We start from the raw sequence: 24,135 nt of genomic DNA on the forward strand, positions 1-24,135 counted from the left end.
TACTTAGGCAGCACAGAGTTTTAGTGAGTGGTAGAATTGTTTGTGGTTAATTCTGGATTTAAACTAACCTGGGTTTAAATCCCTGTCCTCTTCTTACGGTCTTTTATGATCTCAGCAAATTCCCGTAGAAACCTCATGAGTTTGGGTCAATAAATTTTCACATGGCTTTTGCCAAGAACAACTGAATTGATGGCTATAAACCACCCGATGTTTAGGAAATACTGAAGAACTTTAGCTTATATTTTCTTGAGAAGCTGATGTGTAAAATAGAGAGCTTCAAATACATTGTTGTATGTGGTATTCTTTCAAAGAAAATGTAACTTTGTCTTATTTTTGTCCAGCTTAATAAGTAGACTTATTGGTTGCTAGCCACAGTCTTAGTCTGGCAATTAATAATGATTTACATTGTTTGGGTGAAAAGAATGGGGTTTGGGGGAAGAGGAGGACAGGTAAATAGCTAGGAGTCTACCAGCCCTCCGAGTCTCAGCTGGACTGGAGTGTGTTCTGAGCACATTGCTCTAAATTTCCTGAGCTGTCCAAGTGTCAGGTCTTCCTCAGAAGTTTATGGAAGACAGCTTGATTCAGTGTCTGATTACTTCTTGGTTCCTAAGGATAACAGTCCGTGGTTGTTACATTTTTTGTTTGTTTATACAGGCAGAAATCTCAGTCTGTAAATAATACCTCAGGACTGTGATGACGATAAAAGCCTGCCCTCGGCTTCTTCGCAGAGTAAAGCAATTGGCTTTGACTTCTATTGACATTGCAGCTGAACTGGTCTTACTCACTTTATAATTGAATTGCTACAGACTTCCATTGACCTTTGTAAGTAGTAGAGGTGGTTCCCGGAGTTGTAACCTAATGCCTGTTAGCTGCTGCTGTACCGTTATAATGAGGTCTCTGTTTTATGTCATGTGATTAGAACACAGCTGATTCCCTCATTAGCTTTTCCTAGCATACACTTTTGGCTCATCTGAGCCATTCTGTAGCTCTTGGGGCAAGCATTATGCTTAAATTTTTGTATCTTCAGACAACAGAAAATAAAATCTGCTTTATAATGGCATGGCAATTTCATTACCTCTTTTCATGCCTTAAAGGGACAGTTTAGTTTATAGTTCAGGAGTCGACTTTCCTCTCATTGTTTTGGGGGGGATGTATATCTATGTGTACTTTTGATTTATATGAACTTTTGGGACTGGGGGTGGGAGTCACATTTCCCTTTCCTGGACATGATTTCAAATAAAGAAATTACATTACCCAAGGGAATTATTCTTATCCAGCCACTGACTGTCATTAGTCTGCATGTTATTTAGCTTTACTGTGGTTCCCATTATGGTTTGTTTTGTTTGATGAGGGCAAAATGGGATGAGAGGAACTGGGACATCTTGCCCCCTACGCCGCACGACATTGCTTTAACTTGCAGCAGAGCCAAGAATTGGGGTAAGTGGGACTTTAGGAACCTTTCCTTCCACTTGGCAATTATAACCCGTCTCTCAGTGCACCTCCCACTGCTGTGAAATACAATTAGCTTTCTTTCCTTAATGGGCAGTTGGCAGGGTTAATTTCTTAAACCTCCTCCCCTTTTTTCCCTAATGTAAGACTTAGGGAGGATTCTCTGATCAAGGACTCTAGACTGTTTTCTCACAGTAATCATTTACCACCTACTACTGCATAGCCAGCAAAGAGGAATGCCCTTTGCATGGCTTTGCCTTTTTTCTTTTTTAAAGAAAGATACCCAGTTACATTAGCAAATTTTTTAAATATGTGTTTTTATTGAAGTATAATCAGTTTATAGTGTTTTCAGTTTCTGGTACAGCATAATGCTTCAGTCATACGTGAACATACATATATTCATTTTCGTATTCTTTTTTATTATAAGTTACTACAAGATAGTGAATATAGTTCCCTGTGCTGTACTGTATGAACTTGTTTATTTTATATATATGAGTATCTACAAATCTTGAACTCCCAATTTACGTTAGCAATTTTAAAAGTTCAATTTTAAAGTCAAACTTTGAGTTTCCTAACCTATCTTTATTATTTAAATTAATGTAAGGAAGGAATTAAGTGTGTGTGTATACTTTTCCAGTTCATGAAAACTCATGTATAAAATAATATGACATAACTCTTCTGGCCTGTGTTTCGAGAAAGGTAAGAATAAATATCTGGCCTAAAAAATGAATCAACTTTAATTTTTATCTTGCTTTGGGCTCTTTCTCTTTCTGTAGATTTTACCTGTTTGTGCCTCATAAAGCAGTTCCTTGGCCATTTTCGTTGAAGTAGACCAGCATATGGAAAGATGTGTAGGGAGGGCCGGGTTCTCTTTGGCTGGATAGGTATGAATTTGGTTTGGGATCTGATCCTGACCCTTCTCAGCCTTGCTGCTCACAGGCTGCTCTGCCGGGCGCTGGTCTTTCCATGTGCGCACTGCAGCTTGTAGTTAGAGAAGCCAGTAGAACTCTGTGAGGTTCTGGCCGAGTATCTGAGTAGGTTGTGAAGAAACAGGCCTGTTCACTTTTCTTCAGCAATCAAGGAGTGGGCCGCTTGTACAAAACCAGTCTTAGATAATGCAGCTAGGCAAGACAGGCTGTCCTTCTTTGTGGTAGTAAATTTGAGCATCTGGTCACCCTGGTATCTGCAAGTCAGTAATTACGGGGATGCTAACGCTAAAGACCAGATGCAAAAACAAAACGCTGGACAAAACTGTAATCCTCCCTTTGGAGCAGTAGTGAGTGAAGTCGTGTTCTGGAGGTCTTGCTCCTTTACTTGGGGGTGGAACTCTTGAATGTTTCATTGTCTACAACAGTTTCACTCAGTCATTTGAAGGCAAGGAGACGTTCATTACGATGTACTTCCAAGACTTAGGTAGGAAAAGTGAGGCCACGGATGACTTGAGTGTTCTTGAGTGTCCTTGTTAAAGCAGGATTCTGTCCTGGAGGGGTTTGTGTTCCCATCCAGCATGACAGTTCTAAGATGAGTTAAGTAGTATACTGGTCTGTATTAACCACATTTTAGGGTCCAGCACTGCATAGTGCGTGCTCCCCTTCCCGTGCACCAGATCATTAGAGAAGATCATAGATCTAGTTGTATCCTTTGACTTCTATCAGCCTTAAAATGCCATTGTTGGCCCCCCCCCCCATCCCTTCTGCTGTGTTGACTTTGTGAACATTGGTGGGAAAGTGTTTTCTTTCTACTGTTTCGTATATCTGAACTTTCTTACCAGCTCCTAGACAGATTGAGCTTTATAGAGGCCACTTCCATTTTTATTGTTCAGCGTTGGGTTTTATTTACAATGTCAAGTCCAACAGCAATTGAGCAGGGAGGAGGGAAAACATAAGTTTTGGTTCATTCTAGTGTACCCTAGTCAGTGCAGTAATTAGAACTAGTTTTTGATGTGATGAAGTAAAGCAACTCAGACTTTATTTGAACAGAATGGAAATGATGTCAGAGTGTCTGTGAAATGAGTTTGGGAGAGTTTGTCTTGATACTAGTCACTCTTCCTTTTCAGTACCCTCTATGTCCTGGGTGACATTAGGAGGAAAGATCGCTATGGCTCGAAGGAGATTTTATTGATGTCATAATATCTGCCACATGATGGAAACTAGGGCGGCATGGCTATTTTCTGCTTGGATCAAAGGTTGTATTTTGAACAGGCTTATATAAGTTAGCAAAACAAACACAACTCTCCTCCTGCTGCAGCATTTCCTGCTCCCCTCCCAGTTTTAGCCCCTTCCCATCAGTTTCATTCCCAGAGCCATTAGTCTGTCCGCTACTGTGCCCCGTCCCCAGACATGCTTTTTCTTGAGGATTCCCTGCAGGCTGCACCCTTTTCAGCTTCAGACACGAGGCCTAAATTTTTGGTGCTCAAGTCTTCCGTGGTTACAGCATCATTAGAGCAGTCACACCAAATGGGCAGAGAAGACATTGAAAGTCTCTAAGCAAGGTGTTGTTGGTTATTATTGTGCAGCCCCATTTAAAACACAGGAAATGCAGAATGACAGGAGGATAATTATAATGTGAAATGACAAGGGAATGAATCCAGGTGCAAGGGGTGAGGGGCATGGGGCGGGTGTCGTCACAACAGCTCTGTTCGCCCCATGCTGGGGAAAGGTTCCACCTAGTTTTGGTTGAAGCCACCCTCAGAAGTAAAGTAGATCATGTTTAGCCTTGAGATTTATTTTTCTGTACTTATGTATTGAGTTTTTATATGTCAAGTCATATTTTCTCATCAATTTCCACTGTGATTTTGGAGATTTCTTTTTCCTCCAGAAAGTCTTATATACTGGTAAATAATGAAAATAATAGTTAAGAATATTAGCTTTTCATTTTATGGATAACCTGTGTATATTAATTATGGTATACAAGTAATCCCTGTTGAATGAGGACACTAAAGTATAAAAGACATCAAATATATTTTAGTACATTCTAATTTTGAGAGTTTACCCTGACTGAATTTAATTTGAATTGAATATTTATGAATTTATTAAATATGAATTGAATATTTAAACACTTGTGATGACCCTTTGACTATCAATATTTAGGAAAATTGTCTATTTAAATATGGCATAAAAGTGTTCTAATTTTTCTTTATTTCCTAATAAATATTTTAGCGCTAAAAAATTCTCCTTGGTATTATGGTGCCATGTTTCACAAATTTTGTTATAAAATGTCTTTGTCATTGAGTTCTACACCTTAATTTGCATTATGACTTTCTATTTAGCCATGTTTCGTTTACCAGCATATAAAATTGAAAAATCTGTCCTTTTGTTTATTAAATTCTAAGTATTTTGTAGTTTCAGTCTGAGAAGAGAGTATGTATAATAGTCGTCCTTCAAAACATTTTCCTCAAAAATATTTGTTCTTGAAGACTGTCCTTTTTTATTGCAAGGTGCTGTGCATGTGTGTGCATAAAGCAGGCAGCCTTGTACTGTTGACTACAGATATGTCTCTCTCTCTCTTTTTCTTTTTCTTTTTTTTTTTTTTCCTTTTTGGAAAGGGGCTCCCTAATAGCAGTGCCTGAGAAGTGTGTGTTAAAATCTCCAATTACACCAGTTGATTTTCCTGCTTTCCCTTACAGTTCTGTCTGCTGCTTGAGGCTGTGTCATTAGGTGCTTATCTTCATGTTCTGTTGCCTTGCCCCTTTATCAGTGCAAAATGATTCTCTTTGTCTCTTGTGTAATTTATTAAGATAATTATCTTTATTTTGGTTTATATTTGTCTAAGATAGCTTCACATTTTTTTTATTTTCAACCTTTGTTTGTCTTTTTGTTTTAAGCTTGTTTCTTGTCGTTGACATGTTATTGGAATTAAAAATACATTTGGAGAATCACTGTCTTTTAATTGGTGAGTTTAATGCATTTATACATATTGTAATTACCATTATGTTAGAATTTCTGTCATTTTATAATTTTTGTTTAATAATTTTGATAACTTATTTTTCCTTTCCTCCTTTTTCTTTACACAAGCAACTATTATGCTGTTTCTAATAATGTATATTCTGTGTTTGTTTCTAAGGTGGTTGCCTTTATTTTGAGATTTATAATCTCATTTATCTGTTGACTTCTTAAACTCAACTGTGTTTCTCTCTTTATCTCTAGTAAGATAAATAAATAATGGAGTGTCATCTTTTGTGGGCTATCTACTCATACCATGTTGATATTTTCTAGATTCTGGACCATTTTGGGTTCTTTTTTCTCCCTTTTCTTTTGCCCTAGAGTTTTTAGAAGACAGCAGTAGACATTGAAAATCTCGTATTGTTTCTTTTATGTAAATACTTGAAGCCTGCTTTCTAAGAGTGTTACCACTATAGGTTTTACGTAGCAAACCCTGGGTGTTTTTATGTCTAATGTGTTCATTGTGCCCTCACGTTTGAACAGCAGTTTGGCAGTTTGAATATGCAGTTCTACACTCAAAATTCTTCTCCTTCAGTATTGGAGAGATACGACTTCAGAATTGTTGTAAATTCAGATTTGCTGTTGAGAACTCTGATGTCAATCTGGGTCCTTTTTTTTTTTTTTTTTAAGTATGATCTGCTCTGTCAGGAGGCCTTTTTTTCTTTGTATTTGATATTAAATTTCACAGCAATGTACCTCATGTGCAGCGTTTTCTTTATTTCCCTGTTTGATGCTCGGAGTCATTTAGATTGAAGTCCTTGAGGTTCTTTCATTTTGTGCAATTGGTCATCCTTTCTTTAAATATTTCTTCTCAATGTATTTCTTCTTCTGGGCAATTTTACTTCTATTTTACATATTACAAACCTCTAAATCTCTGAATTTTTTTCTTTGTTGTTGATGTTGAGTTTGCTGTCTTAGTTTTCTTTGTGTTCTTAGAAGTTAAAGTTAGTGGTAAGTCCATGGTGAGGGGGGATTTTGTGTGGGTACTTGCATTTATGATGACCTGGAGCCTCTTTCTCTTCCTTCTTTCTTTTTTCTACTCCCTCTCCAGCTCTTGCCTCTGCCAGGCACACCAGATCGAACCAGGTGCTTTGGTTCAGAACCAGCTATTAATCCTGTGCTTAACTCTCATCCCAGGGACAGGAGTGGGTGGACGTATCAGACCCATTTCACCAGGCAAGTGGGGAGCTTTGTCATAGATTTGTGGCCTCCATTGAGTATGGGGAGCATCTCTTCACCCTGGTTCCACGTGGGGATCCTGTTTCTACCTTGACCCATGCCTGGTGTGTTGTAGGTGTACTGGCCCAGTGGCACCACAGGATTTCAACGTCTGCTGGTTCTGCTGCTTTTGATGAGTCCTGGAGCCAGGAGACTTTTGGCTTGTGCTGCTGCTGAGCTCTGAAACCATTTCCTTCTCTTTCACGGAGATACGTAACAAGTTTTCAAGTGCCGTTACAGTTTTTAATTTATCTTTTGAGTGTCTTTAAAAAATTTTTTTTTGTTGTGGTTGTTGGTCATATGTGTGGGGAGAGGTGGGTTTCCACTTAAAATTTCATTGTCACTTTGACTGGAAATTTCCTGACTGACCTTAATTGTAAAAGTGTTACTGTGTGTTGTTATAAATGGAGTTACTTTGTTCTCAGTAACTCTGACTTTGATCCTAATGACCAGCTGTTTGATGTTTAGAAGCCTCTAAGGTCATTCTGACCCGATGGGAGGCGTATCTGTGTGTCTGTGGAACTGCAGAGGGTCTGCGGTTGTCTTCCATTTGACCCAATACCTAACTCTGGAGTTATTAGAATTAAGTTCAACTAATGCATTCGATCTTTTCTCTCGTTTCCTTTCTTTGTTCTTTCCTCTTTTCGGTCCCTTTTCCTTTTCTTTCTTTCTTCTGCTAATTCATAAGCCAGGGTGTTTGAGAGAGGGCATCGTGGACTAGCCTTACTAGTGGAGACAGCCCATCTCTGAGAAATTTTCCAAACTGTCTTCAAACATTCAAACACGCTAGGCTAAGTAGAGAACAACAGGTAGGGAGGCAAGAGAGCTCTCTCTGACTCCATAACGGCTGGAAAGTGTATCTGCGGGGAGGACAAAGAAGATATGAACACAAGGGGAGGGCAGCTCTCAGCCTTGGGCCTTCCAGCAGTGCCGCAGCAGCTGCGTTTCCCTGAAATGAGCAGAAGGCGAGTGGAGCGCATTGCTTGTCACCATCAGAACAAGAACGCCCAGCTAACTAGAGTAAAAGTGTATCAGCATGTTAAAATGTAGGCGATAAGCATGCTCCGTATTGTTAGCTATGGTGCAATGATCAAATGCATGTTCCGTCTGCCTGTTCAGCTTTCTGCCAGTCGTTCCAGCTTGTGTCAGTCTCTCATGGAAACGAAACACTTGTGCTCGTGCTTAGGGTCATAAGGAAATCAGACTAAATGCTGAAATCTAGTAGCTGGCGTGAAAGGCACACTCTCTTCAATACTTTTTTTTTTTTGTCTATTTTTTTTTTTTAATGAGAATCTATGTCTGTTGGGATGACAAGAGAGAATCCGAAATACTTGCAAGACAACACCTCTCTCTATTTACCATGATAACAGCAATAACCACGGCCACCAGTAGGGAGAAGCCCGCTCCTTATGCTGAGGTTTCTCTGGGGCTTTCTTACATTTCTCCATCTTCCCCTTTGCTCTGTCCATCCGATCCCACAACTTCAGCTCTAACCACGTGCCTCTTACATCAGTGAAACTGCCCCAGAGCCCTGGGGCCGAATAAGCAGCTCTCCTCTGGACATCGTCCCCGGATCTGTTACTGACAGCTCAGCCCCAGCATGTCTGCAACCCCGTTTGCTCCTTGTTTTATTTTTTCCCATTTTTATAATTGCAGTATAGTTGATTTACGATGCTGTCAATCGTAAATTAGTTTCTGGTATATAGCATAATGATTTGGTTTTATATATGTAATATATATATGTAATACTCCTTTCCATATTCTTTTTCATTACTACAAGCCATTGAATAGTTCCCTGTGTTGTTTATCTTGCTCCTTGTTTTTCATTCCCTGTTTCAATCGATAATTCACCGTTCACCCAGTTTCCTAAGCCAAGAACTTGAGGCTCATGGTAGGTTCCTCTTTCACCCTTCACCTCTGCTCACAGAGTTCTGATAGCTGTAATACCTGAATATCTCTTGCATCGATTCTTTTGATAGTATTACTTTGCTGCTTAATCCCTGCAATGACTTCCTAATCCCCAGAGCACAAATCCGGATGCCTCAGTGAGATATGGAAAGCTCCACCCACCTTCTGCTATGATGTCTTTACCTGGCTATCTTCTGCCCCTTCGGCTTGGGGACCGATTCCTCACCTTTGTAACTCGGCATCCACTGTGTACCTTGTGTGTGGAAGCTCAGTAAAGGCTGGTTGATTAAAGAGAGATGAGGCTTGATCCTCAGAAACTGTGCAGATTTTGTGACAGTTGTTTGAGGTTTATAGATTTCACCTCCTCCCCTCCCCTTGCCTTTTCTTAATTCCTAGAGGCATTGGCTTTTCAATTTCTCGATCTTTTCTGTGACAGTGTGTTCACAGTCAGTAGTTCCTGAAAGCCTCCTGATTTGCCTGGCACTGTGTTGTGTTCTCTAAAGATTACCAAGATGAGATACGGTCTTCACCCTTTAAAGATGCATCACAGAGATGGAGAGCTAAAACCAGGTCATGAAACCATTCATAGACACTGCCATGTAAACTTGATTGCTGCTTGCAGTTGTGAGAAAAGAGAACCCACAGAAAAGGTGGTTGGCGAGCGCTTGGTGGGGAAGGTGGGAGTGGAGCTGGATGTGGCGAGAAAGCCATTTTCTTTTCTGGATGATGGTGCTTCTATCTCGTGAGTGTCTTACCTTGGAGTCTGTTTACAGTGACAGTCCTTCAGCCCCATTTTTGTTCCCATACCCGGAACAGCCTTGTTACTCGTAGGTGACGTGTCTGGCTGTGGGTGCCTGTGAAAGGGTAGCACCTAAGGAAAGCAGTTGTGTGACGCTCCAAAGAAGCCAAAGGTGACAAATGATGAGTGTGCCTGACGTTAATTCTCAAATGCAAGTTCGTTTCACAGGATTGAAAAATCTTTATTACCTAAATTGTCAAACATAGAACTTTTTTTTTGAAGCTTGATTATTTTCAGACTAGTTCAAAAGAAGTCATTTGATTTTGATGAACTGAAGTTTTAGAATACTTAACTGTTAGTTGCCTGATATTAGTGTTTCTTCAAATTCAATGATTCTCTAGTTGGTAAGCTCATTCCTGAGCCATGAGAGGAGAAGGAATTTGGGGACACAGAAAGCAGTAAAGCAGGCTGAGGGATCTCTTCATCTGATGAGTTTGTGCAAACCTGTTCCTTCTCTCTGTATTCTTTTCACTTGAGGCTTCAGATTGCCACTCCTTGGCAGAAAGGAAGAGAGAAATTCTCTTACTAGCGTGTGAGTGAATGTGCTGAATGAGTTCGTGCTGTGGCAGTCTGCTTGGGGACAGGACTGGGGGTGGTGTTGGGGAGTGTGCGTATCTGGTTGCGAAAACATTTCAGGGACCTTTTGAAAGGAACCTTAGACCTTGGGCTCGACTTCCCCAAAGCTGCTGCTCACTGACAGGTTTCTCCCTGGAGGAGTGAGTTGGGGACTAGCTGGGCCCAGACTCTTATCAGCTGCTTTCCCCGTGTCATGTCTGGCCCCAGAGACAGGGCCCGAGGCCCAGGATGCAGAGGGCTGGCATCCAGCCTCCTGCAGCCAGGAGAATGCTGGCGTGTGACTCACTGTGGGGGTTGTCCTGTTCTGCTTCAGAACCAGCCATATTTTGCAGCTTCCAGACAAGCCCTGAATCAGCAGCTGTTGTGTAGCTGAACATTCAGGAGTTTCCCCGGGTTACATGTGAGACCATCTTAGTTTCAAAGGGTGTCATTGCCCAGATGACCGAGGGGCACAGGCCAGGGGCCAGGAAAACCTTTGTTCTTGGGCTCGTTTGCAGAAGAGAACTGGATGAATTGAGCTATCCAGGCCCTGAGGGAGAAGCCGCCTTTGTTTCAAAGTGGACTGTATCCCAGAAGGAAAAGAAGTCAACAAGAAATCGTAGTGGTCTGTCAGTGGGTTTCAGGTCATTTGCCTGAGAATTAGCCATTCTGTTTGGGGCTGGATTATTTCAGTTAGCTAAATACCTTTGGGGTGGAGGGCTATAGAAACAGGGACTTGACTGAAAGAGGAAACATGCAGTTCTCTGGACTGTGTGCCTGTGAACAGGGACAGGGCAAGGCTTATAGAGACGTGGGCTGGGACAAGACCTGCCCACAGAGAGTGTGCTCACCTCTTGTGCCGCCAGATGTCTCTCCCTGACATGTGCTTAGAAAATGGAAGCTCTGAAGACTCTCCTTTACCACAATCTTCTGCACAGGGTCATGCATCCCCCCAGCTGCTTCTGTAAAGAATCCCTTCTTCAGCCATCACCACCGCCTCTCATTCCTACCTGCCTGAATCCAGCTTTTCTAGATCTCACTTGGAAGGTTCTTTTAGCCTTAGTTGTAAGCTGGGTCAGAGTCAAGGAAGAATTATTTTCTACAGTCAGTTTTCAAGGTTAGTATCTCAGGGTGGAGCTCACTCAGAGCCCAGTGTTTCTCTTGGGCTCTGTGATCAGTAGACTTGAAGTCCATCTAAGACAGTCTTTGGAGAGCAGGAGCCTTGCTGTTGTTGGCGCTCATGCAGGCTCTGTTTCTGGGACAGAGGGCTGAGGAAGAAGGAAGGTTTCATCAGCTAGAAGCTGTGTGGGGCTGGGTCATGTGTGTCATCTGGTTCCATGGTGGTTTGTTGAACAACAGTTAGGACCCGTCATTTATAAAATCCAGGCCGAGGCGGCGCTGTCTTAGTAAGTTGCTGCTTCCGTAAGACACCCCGGAGCAGTCACTATGTAACGGGGACTGTCACTTTGGCTGAAGGCTCCAAGCTTCAATGGGGACTTCAGGTGCGTTGGTGGCAGCCAGGAGAACTGCAAAAGCCAGAAGAGCAGTTGAGGGAAATGGCTGCTCTTGGGAGCTCTTCTCCATCTTCTACCCAAGCCCATAGTGTGCATGAATGATACTCAACATATTTTATAAAATGATCCTCTTTGAGTGAATAACTCATGCAACCCATTTAAGAAATGCTTTTAAGTTTTGGTTTAAAGTCATCCCCTGCAGTCACTGTAGGTTCTTGTAGAACCTCCTCCCTAATATTCACAGGAACATGGAAGTTCCTCTGTGTCCCGGATTTAACAAATTGGGCTGTTAAATCATCATCCGAGACATCGGCTCAGAAGACCAGGTCCCTTGCAAGTTGTTTGATTTGTTATGTGCCGGGTGGAGACCAGCAGTGGCTTAAAGACTAGAAAGCGAGAGGCTGGACTCCGCAGGGCTGGTACACTGCTCTGAGTGGCTCTCAAGGTTGTCATTGACTTATGTCTGTGCTCCTTATAGAGCAGGGAGTCGTTGGGGCCACCATGAAAGCATTTCATCTTCCATCTTGTCTGATTTGCATTATTTTCTTCTTGTGGGGAAAACACTCCTCACTGTGTATTGTCTATGATTTATTTTAAGCATCTTTGGTTAAAAAATAAATCAACAACAGAATCCTTAAAGATAGGACACCAACATACTCTCAGACTGAACTGTAAATGTAATTTTGAATATAATTTGATTGACCAATCAAGCGATGCCGCGTACTTGTTTGTGGTTGTGTGAAAGTTGATGCCTTTTTCTCCTCCCTAGGTGACAACCCCAGTCTTCTCAAGGAGGACACCCCTCCCAGCAGCCTGGACTCACTTTCCTCCCCGTCTCCCACGATGGCCGCTGCCTACGGGCCTCCCGGACCAGACAGAAATCACCTTCTGGCAGATGGGGGCAGCTTTGGGGACTGGGTGTCCACTGTGTAAGTAGCTGTGCTCTTCTGTTTGGTTCTGAGGGACAGAGGAGGGCTGTGACCTTCATTTAAAAGTGTGCTTGTCTGGCGGGTACTGAGGCCGTTAGATCTAAGGACTTTTGTTCTCTCCTCAGTGGGGCTGCCCAAGGGAGAAGGGCCCATGAAACAAGGCCCTTCTTGAACAGGGTCTCGGTGTTCCCAGGATGGAAGGGGTGGGTGAGTGCTGTTTCAGATCTGCTTTAAGTTCACTGCGTGCCCTTTGGGGGTTGCACAGAGGATGCTTTCTCACTAGGTGTGCAAACTTCTAGAGAGATGTGAACGCATATATCATGATCGATGCAGACTTCTGACATTTCCTATAGAAGGACGCTTCATTTATATGAACTTTTGAGAGCTTTATACTAGCGTCCTGCCCTGTCTACTCCATTAGCACCCTGAGTAACTGACAACTGATGGGTGAAATACCCGATTGTATCTTCTCGGTTTGGTTTAGTGCCTGGCGTGCGCAGATCAGCTGAGGTACATTAGGACAAATAACATCAGTGCAGACAAACTGCCGTGGACCTGGTTTGACCCCGTGAGGGTTCGTCTTTCTGTGCTTACTGAGGCTGGGGGGTGAATGCAGATTAGTGGTGATGTGGGACGTCAGATTTCAAACAAATGCTCAGAGAAGGAGAAAAAAAAAATAAAATAGAACTCCACTAATAATTCTGTAACATTACTTGATTAGTCAGTCAAGTTACATCTAAAAATACGTCTATAATTCAGCCTGAGAGTATTTGGCTGTCCTGTCTTTAAAATTAAAAAAAAAAATTTAAAAAAAATCTAAGTTACTTAAAATAAGTCACAGATAATGATGTCATTTGACCCTCGCTGGGCATTCTTGGGACTTTAAATGGAGTTAGCGAGTGTTCCTCATATTTCCTTGGCTTTTTATAGTTACTGCTGGATTCATATGAAATCATTATGAACTTATTAAGTATTAAAAGAGGCTGGGAGAGATTTGGTATGCTAAAATTTGGGGGTGACCTGGAGATTTTGAAAATCTAAGGGAAAATCAAAGTGAAACTTGAAATATGGATACCCGTTCCCCAGATGAGATTTTTTTTTTGTCCCTTCGAGATGGTCACGTATGTATATTTAAGTGCTGAAGACTGTGCGTGATGGATTTGAGTTATATGTTCTCACGCATGCCTGTCACGGCTGCAATTCTTTCTTTCAAAATAAGGACACTATTCCACTTTGGTGCTCCAAGTAACAAAGACAATGGTTACAGAGGAATGAGAATCTGTAATCCTGGGCGCTCTAGGGGTCCAATTCGTGTTGTGTGTGTATGTGTGTTTGTATTGTGAGTATGTGTGTGTTTAAGCACAAACCAGATCTCGCATCATGTCTGTCAGTAAGATCTATCACAGTCAGTGGAGAATGGTGGTGTTGGTCACTCTTCTTCCATTGTGGTTGCGTGGAGAAGTGGCATTCTGAGCCACGATACAGCCACAGCTCAATTCACAGCACGTCCGTGGCTGAAACAGGAAGAACTTAATATTTTGGGTCATAAATCCAACGAGGAGTGAATTCCCCCAGCTTCCTATTCATACAGATTTAAAAATGTCACTGAAAGCACTCCAACCTTGAGAGGCCAGAAAGGGAGAGGAGGCGAAATAAGTCGTTGAAGCAAGTCCGGAAAGGAGATTCTGGTCATAATGTAGGCTTTCTCCTACTGGAAGAGCTTGACTGTTTTTTTTCTGTGCACTGGAGAAAATTCATCTCTGTTTCTCTTCAGTCTGTAGGATGTTTCCTGTGTATCTTTGAAAGGACTGACCTGAGGACCTTTCAGTCCAGATTTCTCATTGTATCGGGGAACTCTTCTGAGACTTGAGCATCCCTGGAAGGCTTGTGAAGCCCACAGTGCTGGGGCCCACCCCAGAGTGACTCTTAGGGTTGAGGGGGAGCCTGAAAATGTGCATTTCTAACGTATTCCCAAGTGGTGTTTGGCAAGCCCTGATACAGACTCCTGTCCGTCCCTCCCCTCATGGCTCTAGGCACGTGCTGCTGTAAACAGCTTCTCTAAGGAGTGTGCGTGGGAGAGTGACAGTGGTCCCCACTCCCCCGCCTTTCTCTTCCTGGGATAGTGTTTGTGGTCCTCAAGCAGCCCCTGTGTGCCTCCTGCAGACTTGGACTCCCTCTGCCTGAAGTGTCTCCCTTTTTGCTCAAGATAATCCTGACTTGTCTTCAGGGCTTAATTTAGTTTTCACTTCCAGGAAGCCCTCTCTCTTGCTCTGATCTACGGGAGGATTGTAAATAACACCCTTCTCTGTCTATAGCCAATCCCTGATGCTAGGAAACGGATCCCTCCCATTATTAGTGAGTACTTACCGTGTGTCGTTACCTGGTAGCAGTAGTGTGGATGTGTATCTAGGTATCTACGTCAGCACCTCCATCTGCCTGCTTATCTATCTTATTTAGTTCCAGCTGCTGTCACAACAGTACTTTGATGGAGGGGCTTGTGAACCACAGGAATTTATTTCCCACAGTTTTGGAGGCCAGCAGTCCATGATCAGGGTGTCAGCCTGGAGGGTCTGGTGGGAGTCTGCTTCTGGTTTGCAGACTTGCTGACGTCCCCCTGTATCCTCAGGTGATGGAGAGCAGAGGGAGGAAGCAGGCTCTCTGGTGGCTCTTAGAAGGACACTCACCGCATTCCTGAGGATTCCACTCTCACGACCTCACCTAATCCTGGTTCCCCCCACCGAAGGCCCCGCCTCCTAATACCACCCCTGGGAGGGGCACACCAACACGAGGTCCATAACCCTGTTTAATTTTTCTCTCACCCCAAGATTGACCGTAAAATTCTTGATGATGGGAATTTCTTACACCCTTTGAACTTTTTAGTGATACTTGACATAGTTATGAATACATATTTTATTTCCTATTTTAATGATTATGTATTTGTCAAAATGCCTTCCCTCTGGAAATCTCATTTCTTTCTGTGTGTCACTGAGTGTCTCTTAGGCAGCTATGTTTGGTTTCTGATCCATCTTCCTCCTTCTTTATAAAGATAAAAAACTCTTCCCCGAGGAATTTCACAGAATTAATCTCACCATTTTCTCTTTATAGCATTAAAAAAAAAAAGGTCCTTAGCATTTGCACATTTAGTTCTCATCGTGTGCTTTGCTTTCCTTTTCGTTTCTTTCTTTTTTAATCTATCATTTCTGCATACCAGCTGCACAGTATTGATTATAGTAGCATCTGAATAAATCGAATAAAACCAAAGCTGCTGCCAAGGTCATTGACATGCTACTCAGAGCCTTAAACAACGAGGCCTTGCCTGGACTGCCTGGTTTTAATCTAGAGCGGTGACTCTCTGTTCCAAAATTCACACTTGCCTTAATCTCAGGTCCTGAAAAATGAAGACCAAATATATACAGATCACCTAGGACCCCTGTAGCTCTGTCGTACAGAAATGCCGTGATCCCAGCCACCGGGAAGCAAACTTACAGAGGAAAACCTACAGCAGCTGCGATTCTGATACAGGCGGTGTGTAAATACAGCTGTGGCCTCTGACAGGTAGAAAACAATATAGCAGAATTGCATTTCTTGGGTTTCCGCTGATGTTTATGACTTGTGGGTCTTATTTATTGCAGTCAGTCAGTCTGGAGCTATTACGACCTGTACACTCATTGAGGTGATGGGCGACTTCATTGCCAGTGAAAAATTGCTGGCTCAGTCTCCTTAGAGGACATTACATCATAGGTCAAGGTATTTCACATGTTCCAAAGTCATTCTTTTTCCCAATAAAGGAGGTTTCTCTTCGATTTTTAAATGATGGAGCAAGTCCTTGACAAGCAATTTTTTTTTCCCTCCAGTTCCCTGCCACAAAAGAAAGTCTCTTGTAAGAGATAGTGGACATTGCTATCTGTTTCCTCTATGTATTTCAGATGAAAAACTGGCACATTCCCACATTCAAGATGGTAGCTGGGAGTGTTGGGACCCTGAGCTGTAACTCAGTCTGTGCTCTGGCAGGCCAGGGGGCAATAGTCCTTCTCTCCCACCCCGTGAGAGGCGTGGCTTAGTTTATCCTGAATGTGAAGATGCTCCCAGGGGCCCCCCTGAGCCACTGTTGCGTGGCAGAGATTCGTGGCTACCCAGACATGATGCTAGTTGCTTAAAGTCATTAGACAGCAGACTCGCACGCCCACTTACAGCCTTGTGCGTGTCATCCACAGACTCCGTGCGCCCTCACTGGTGACTGTTTTTATTCTTGTCTATGAAATAATGTCCTCTGAGCTGGGCAAACAAATAGAGGTTCCCCAGAGACAACTACTGGGCACTGGAAATTACTGGACTCTTGGTTCCATGATTGCTTTTCTCAGGAGTTGATGAATTTTGTGGGGAGATATCAGAGTACGCCTTACATTGATTTGTGTCTCACAGCAAACCACAAGTGATTTGTCTGAAGTTCAGAAAAATAATCATCTTAAGCAGTTTTTAGCAGATTTTGCTGAAATTGGGTGCACACCCAGAAATGATAAGGTAGCAGTTGTACGTAGGCCAACGTTGTCTTCACCTCTTCCCTTCCTCTCTCTTCCCTGTTGAACTCTCCTCCACCCCTGCAGGGAGGGCTGCCTTAACCCCATCGCTCCTTGACTTTACTGCTCCTGACCCTGCCAGGGCCAGTCAGTCCACCCTAGGAGTTGATGTCTTTAATCTGTGTTTGCAAAGAAAATAGGGAATTTATCTTTTAAAAGTTCTGGGTTTTGGGGTTTTTTTTTTTTTTTTTGCATATCTGCTTTTTTGCTAACTTGACTAAGACATATGGCTTTTCAAACAAGGGGAGAAAAGCTATGTAAATTTAAAAAGAGATCAGGAGAGGGTGGTATTTAAGCCCCCCACCACCAAAGTGAATTATCCATCACAGAAATTCCCAGCGTCTTTATTGGCGAGTCAGGAGATCACAACCTAAGGAAGGGGGAGAGCGCCTCTCCTTCTCTGCTTCTCTGTAGATGGGCACTGGTTATGGAAAGTGGTGGGTTCCATGGACCAGGGTCTTGGTAGAGCTTGTGCTGTCACATGGGTGGATGTACCCTCTGGTGCTGGGTGCTGTAAACTGGAAGCCAGTCCCCTCTCCCATCCTCAGTGAGCAGAAGAGTCCCTGGTGGGTTCAGGAAGATTGAGGTCTAAGGTAGCCCAAGTGTCAGGAAGCCCGGGGCAGGTGAGCAGGAGGAGCGCGTCGCCGTGCTGGGAGCCCCGGCAGCCTTGGGAGTTCTGCTCAGAGGTTAGCCCCTTCTGGACCTGTTGGGGGGCTGGAGACTTAGAGCAGAAGCTTTGGCTTCAGCAGTGGCTGGTGATTAGAGGCTGTGGAGAAATCTTGATAACTGTGTGTTAGCTGTTGGGGGCCACCTCATTTCGTTGTAGCTGCTTGATAAACATTTCATGTTAGTCCTCATGTCAAAGCCAGTGGAATAGAGATATACTCTGTTTGTTTTTTTTTTCAATGGCAGTACTGGAATTGAACCCAGAACCTTGTGCATGCTAAGTAAGCATGCGATCTACCACTCAGCTATATACCCTCCCCCCAGAGACAGACTCATTGTTAAAGGTAGGGAAACGGAGGCACAGAGAGGTAGGAAAATTGCCCCAGGCCACACAGTAAAGGGTACAGGTGGAGCCTGACCCTGATCTGTCTGTCCCTGTGATCTGTGGTTCCCTTAGATCTGTTTTACTGTCGTTACTGAAATTGTCTGGTCGCATGTGGGAACCTCATCAAGTTGTAGCTTCCCCCTGATTCTGAGACCCAGGGAGATGCCAGCGGCTGTCGGCTGGCTGCTGCCCCTGTTTTGATGAGGGAGCGCTGACCCTGTGTTAAGTCAGGTGGCTGTGGTTTATAATTATCTATGGAGAATAAACACTTGAATCGGAATTGCTGCACATTCATCATCCAGCACCTCTGGCTGTGATTTGGGGAGGAGGCCATCGTCCCCTACACCAGAGTGAGAAGCTTGGAAATTTGATATTTTGCAACAGGGCAGCTTCCATAATCTTTTTATGAGTAACATGATATCCAGGAAAGCTCAGGGCCCACATACTTGGCCGTCGACCATCAGCCTAGTCACATGCATTTTAGGGGGGATGACTTTAGTTCTGTGTGTTTTCTTCACTCTTCCCTCCAACTTTTATAGGAATTTTGCTGGACCGACTACCTCGCATCTTCCCAGCCTTCCATACCTGCCCCTTGTGTCTTCTGGGGTATTTTTGGTATTTGTACTGTGCACTTGGCACTTGCGTGGGGCCTAATTCACGCCTTTCTTTGCTGTACTGTGAACTACAGGTTCTGAGACACGGAGGGTTTATTTTCACGCCAGGTTGTCGATCGTTCCTGTAACTTTTAAGGCCTGTGATGAAAAGTTGACTTCCCAAAAGAAAGGCACACGTCTGAATTTTGGTAATAGCTTTTCTACTGCTTTAAGACTCAATAAAAAGAAAAAAACAAAGAAAGAAAAACAATCCTTGTGAGTGTTGTTTTGTTTTTCTTTTTCTTCTTAGTTTCATGGATTTCTGTTGTTGTAATTTGTCACTGGCCGTGCGTAGACTGGTTGGCTGTGTCTCAGCATTGAAATGCAGGCAGGGACCCCGTGCGCTTTCCCTAAGTCGGAGGACCATGAGTTAGAACGGGAAAGCACTGCCTTTTGAGTCACACCGAGCGTTGCATCCTTATTCTGGTTCTTAAAGCTTTGGAGGCCTTACGCAAATGGCTGGAGCAAACCAAGGCTTAGCAAGATTATCTGTAAAGGGGGAATAAGAGCCCCTTGGGGTTGTTGTGTTCAAGGTACCACATGTAATAAAGCCCAGTCACGGCTCCCCTGGGGGCCCTAGGCGGCCACCTGCTTGCCTCTTCCTTTCCTCTGAGAACCTAATTTGATGCTCTTAGTTTAGCTTGACCTGACTTCCTGGTTCACCAGTTATGTGATCTCCTCACTAAATGACGCAGGGAATTAACCTCGCTTGTCCCAGAGAAGCCTCAGATATTGACCTGAAGTTGTGTCGTTTCCAGCAGTTACAGTAGTTCTTCCGGGAGGACTCAGGGCACCTGGCTCTGTCAGTGCCTCCCTTGGAGAAGCCTCTGAGAACAGGGCCCTTGAGTATCGCATGACCAAGGCATGGGCTTCCCACTGGGACCCAGCCGCCTCTGTGAAGTATTCTGAGCGGTGAGGGGAGCTCACCTGTCACCGTCGGTAACCTGCAAAACAGCTGGGGGGGGGGGTGACCAGAGGGCTTTCTTGGCAGAGTAGTGTTGTACCCCTTTTGAGCTGTGCTTTAGAGCCCCTGTTTCATGGCTGTTTTCCACAAATGAATCGAGCTGGTAGAGACATCCCTGTCAGTGACCCTGCTGAGACCTGTAAAGCCCCACGACTTTCTGAAAGGAAGCGATAGCTCCTTTTCTGTTCAGCGAGCAAGCTCCCATCCAGCCCTCGTACCTGATTCCATAGTGATCATCTGGGAGAAGAGAAATGGAATTCAAGGAACACGCTCAGGAAAAGATTGGCCAGAGATGTAATTCTGAGATTTCTTTCATGGCAAAACCCAAGAAAATGATCAAGCTGGGGGTGAACTTTGTAAGATCTGGGGTGATAGGATGGTGCTGCCCCCGGCAGCCTTGGCATCCCACATCGGGGGAATGAGAGTCCAGGGTGGCCGTGTCCAGCCCCAGAAGGCTTTGTCTTATTTATCTGTGCTCGAGGGATTTCCTTCGGTGCCCTTCCCCCTCTCCCTGCCCACTTCCTGCAGAAGGGGCTTTTCTCAAGGGTGATCGAGCTGTTGCTTTTCTGTGCTGGCTTGATGTATTGGCTGCCTCCCTCCTGCATGGAGGTGACCACGAGCAGTTGTGGGGGAGAGCTGCTGCTACAGGAACGTCCTGGGTGTTTGCCGACTGGTGTCTGGCACGCACGGGATCCCCGTGCCATAGAGCAGGGAAGATGGAGGAGAGCAGGCTTCTCAAGCGCCGGGGCATCTGCCGTCGTTGTCTTCATCTCCCACAGCTCTCCACTACAAGGTGGATTCTCATCTGGTCCATCTGCTCCAGGGATCAGCCAACTGCTGCCTGTGATCATCAGTCAAGCTTTGCTGGAACCTCGGCACCCAGTGATTTCCATTTTGTCGGCGACAGCTTTGTGCTGCTGTGATGGCAGGGTTAAGCATTTGCGAGACCTGCAGGCTGCAAACCCGGATGTATTTGCTGTCTGGCCCTTTACAGAAAACGTTTGTTGCGCTCGATCTAGTCTGTAAACGAAACTGATCTTTTCGGAAAAGCCCACGTTTCTTAAAACCTAGTTTCAACCAGTGTGATTAATTGCCGTGTTTTAGGTGGGCTGTGCAGGTGGCTTTTAAAAGTAACTGACATATCTTCTCATGTCACTGAACCAACCAAAAGTTTTGCTTATGGTTTTTGGATGTCTTCAAGTGTGAAATCATAATTTCAAAAGGCCTTTAGTATTTCAATGAATAAAAAGTTTATTTGGGGTCATTCTTTTTACAACCTATGGTTTAAAAAAAATTGTATTTCAGAATAGTTGTAGATTTACAGAAAATTTACAAAGATAGTAGAGTCCGCCTTAGACCCTTCACCCTGCTTCCCCTACAGTTAATATCTTACACAAAACTGTGGTGCTTTGGTTAAAAATGAGAAATTCACATTGGTATGATACTATTAAATACAGACTTTATTTGGATTTCACTGATTCCACTCATGTCCTTTTTGTTCCAGGATCCAGTCCACGAGATCGTATTGTATTTAACAATTTTTTTAAGTGATGACATTTACCTAATATCTGTAGTTTTCCCCTTTTTGACATCGTTTGTTGTCTTTTGGTAAAGAAAACGATTCGTCAGTGATGGCGTATGCCTGGAAGGCAGAGGCAGCAACACCTGATGCTCGTAATAAGGGCGTCGTTACTGGGTTCTCCCTGTCTCCACTCACTGCTGTGTGCTTTACAGCTGTCATGTCATTTGCATCTCACAGCCACCCAGCCGACTAACCAGTGCTTTCACTTTTCAGGAAACTGAGGCCAAGGAGATTGCAACTTGCCCAGATTTCAGTTGTGGACCCTCAGTGGGGGCTAATAATGCCATCTGTGCCCCAGCCTTTGTGAGTGAGAAGTGACCTCCCCCTCCCCCCCTTTTAAAACAAAAAAAAAAGGAACAAGCTTAGGGAGATTCAGGAACTGCAAATGGGCACGTGGCCAGAGCTGTCTTCACAAGCCAGGTGTCTCTGAGAGTGGCAGCATTTCATGCACTTACAATTTGTGTAATAAAACCCTTCAGCTGCCCTGTCTGGGAGTGTCAGATTCAGTGGTCCTGTGCCCAGAGGATCTCTGCCTCCCACCTACCTCCATTCGGCCCCTTGTGTTCTGTTCCAGCCCCTGGCAGGGACTTAAGGCTGTGAGCTCCCTGCAGGCCTGTCGCACCAGGGCTCAGGACTGACATGACCCTCAGTGAGGCACCTTCACCTCTCTGTGGTGGTCTTCTTATGTGTCATGCGGAGAGACAGCATAGCCTGGAGTGGGTGGTGCACTGCCCAGGGGTAGGGAGGTGGTGATTCTGACCACGGGAGCATCTGCTCAGGGCAGAAAGCCTTCCCTCGTGCCCACGTGACAGTCGGCTGCCCCCTCTGCTCTCCTGCGGGACCCTGGGAACTCTTTACGTCATCATCACCCTGTGTTGTGGCGATCAGTCTGTCATTCTCTTCTCACCTGACTGGGAGCTCGTGCAAAACAGATGTCACAGTTCCCTGAGTGTCCCCCCAGGGCCTAGCACGGGGCCGACAGGTGGTTCTCAGACCGTGAATGATGAGTGAACGGGGTCCACTTCGAACCCTCCTAATGGTCAGTAAAGGCCTCCTCACTGAACACTGTGGGTTACGGTGACTGACCCAGGCTTTTGCTCTTCTCCCCTGGCGTCCCCCTCCCTGTGCTCATTTGGACCCAGCAGTGTGCTGGCTGAGGAATTCTCCCTCTGTGGCACTTAAGGAAGAACAGTGGCATTTATTTGAACAGAGATTTCCCATAATATACAGATCTACAATATTTCCTTCTGTCTTTATTAACATTTTCAAACACTTTTGCCCAGGACAGCTGTTCTAGACTTATGCTGTATGTTTCCCGGGCTGGAATGAGAGATCATTTCACTAATGTGTTAGCTTCTGCTCGGAGACCTTGCAAATGAGGTTTTGAATGTCTTTCCTTCCAGTGCAAACTTTTGACTTGATGCCGACATCAGAAAACCATAGTCAAAGATCTTGGTTGGGGGGGGGGGTTAATCACTTCAGAGAAGCAGTCATTTCTTTTCTTAATATGTTTTCTCTCTTCGAATTTTAAATTCCGCTCTGTGCTCCAAGACTTGTATCGCCAGCACTGCCCACCGCCTGACCCATCTCTGCTGTGCAAGAAATGTTTGTTATAGACGCAGACGCGCTCGGGTGACGGGTGCAGCTGTTGCCGAATTTTAAGTTAAGGCCCTGACTCCCCTCCCCCATTTCCGAAATGTTTGTGCTCTTTTGCTGCCAGAAATTTTTTTAATATGCATGGCGCGTGGAGTCTGGCATTAGATAAGATTGGGTCACAGTTTGAACCAGAAGCAGCAATACTGCTGGTTTGTTAGATTTCGAAAAGTAAAAGCTGTAGAGGGGACACATCCACAGCTGCCATCATAATTCTTTGTTCTTGAGGGTTTCTTCCTTCCTGTCGCGAAAGCCGCAGGCTCTGTCCCGGAGATACAGACCTGTTTCTCCAAGGCACATGTTCTTTCTGTTGGGGGGAATTCTCTCATCACCTTCACAGACGTGTGTTCTATTCCCCAGCCCCTCCGCCCACCCTGCCCCAAGGCAGGAGACCCCTCTGTTGCCTTAGGAATACCCAGTGCACTTTCTTTTTCTTTTTCTTTTTGGCTTTAATATTTTTATTGAAGTACAGTCAGTTTACAATGTTGTGTCAGTTTCTGGTGTACAGCACAATACTTAAGTCATACATGAGCATACATATATTCGTTTTCATATTCTTTTTCACTGCAAGTTGCTACAAGGTATTGAATATAGTTCCCTGTACTCTATAGTATAAACTTGTTGTTTATCTGTTTTATGTATAGTAGTTAGTATCTGCAAATCTCGAACTCCCAATTTATCCCTTCCCACGCTGGTAACCATAAGTATGTTTTCTATGTCTGTGAGTCTGTTTCTGTTTTGTAAATAAGTTTATCCTTTTTTGTGTGTTTAATTCCACATATCAGCGATATCATATGGTATTTTTCTTTCCTCTTTCTGGCTTACTTCACTTAGAATGACATTCTCCAGGTCCATCCATGTTGCTGCAAATGGCATTATTTTATTCTTTTTTATGGCATTATATAAATAAGCCACAACTTCTTTATCCAGTCATCTGTCGATGGACACTTAGGTTGCTTCCACGTCTTGGCTATTGTAAATAGTGCTGCTGTGAACATTGGGGTGCAGGTGTCTTTTTGAATTAGAGTTCCCTCTGGATACATGCCCGGTAGACGTTCAATATGTGTTTTCAAGGATGAGTTTGAGTTAGCAGTAAGAAAGCTTTGTGTTTTTACTGAAACCCTCTCGTTTCCCTTTCTTTTCTTCAAGAAGGAAAGAGTTCTTCTCAAAGAAAGGTGGTGATGGTGTTGGCTCTTGTGCCCTGAAAACGGAGAAGAGTCGAGATTCCTTCAGGTTAGCGTGTGAAACTGGACAGGCAGCAGAGAAACAGATACTAGGGCTTCTCTGTAATTTGTTTCTGTTTTCACTAAATGTGGTTTTTGAGCTTTTCAGGAAGAGTTGA

General features: G+C 44.0%; 1 protein-coding gene across 18 annotated transcripts in view; it reads left to right on the top strand.

Moving 5' to 3' along the window:
* The window catches only part of ARHGAP10 (Rho GTPase activating protein 10), a 301,268-nt gene that overhangs the window by 249,415 nt on the left and 27,718 nt on the right, over positions 1 to 24,135 (top strand). For all 18 annotated transcript variants that reach the window (XM_032464674.1, XM_032464692.1, XM_032464726.1 and 15 more), the window contains one exon: positions 12,154 to 12,313. In XM_032464674.1, the coding sequence (XP_032320565.1) occupies positions 12,154 to 12,313 (160 nt within the window). The remainder of the gene's footprint in view (positions 1 to 12,153; positions 12,314 to 24,135) is intronic.

Source organism: Camelus ferus, chromosome 2 (genome assembly GCF_009834535.1).
Source record: "Camelus ferus isolate YT-003-E chromosome 2, BCGSAC_Cfer_1.0, whole genome shotgun sequence".
Taxonomy (NCBI): domain Eukaryota; kingdom Metazoa; phylum Chordata; class Mammalia; order Artiodactyla; family Camelidae; genus Camelus; species Camelus ferus.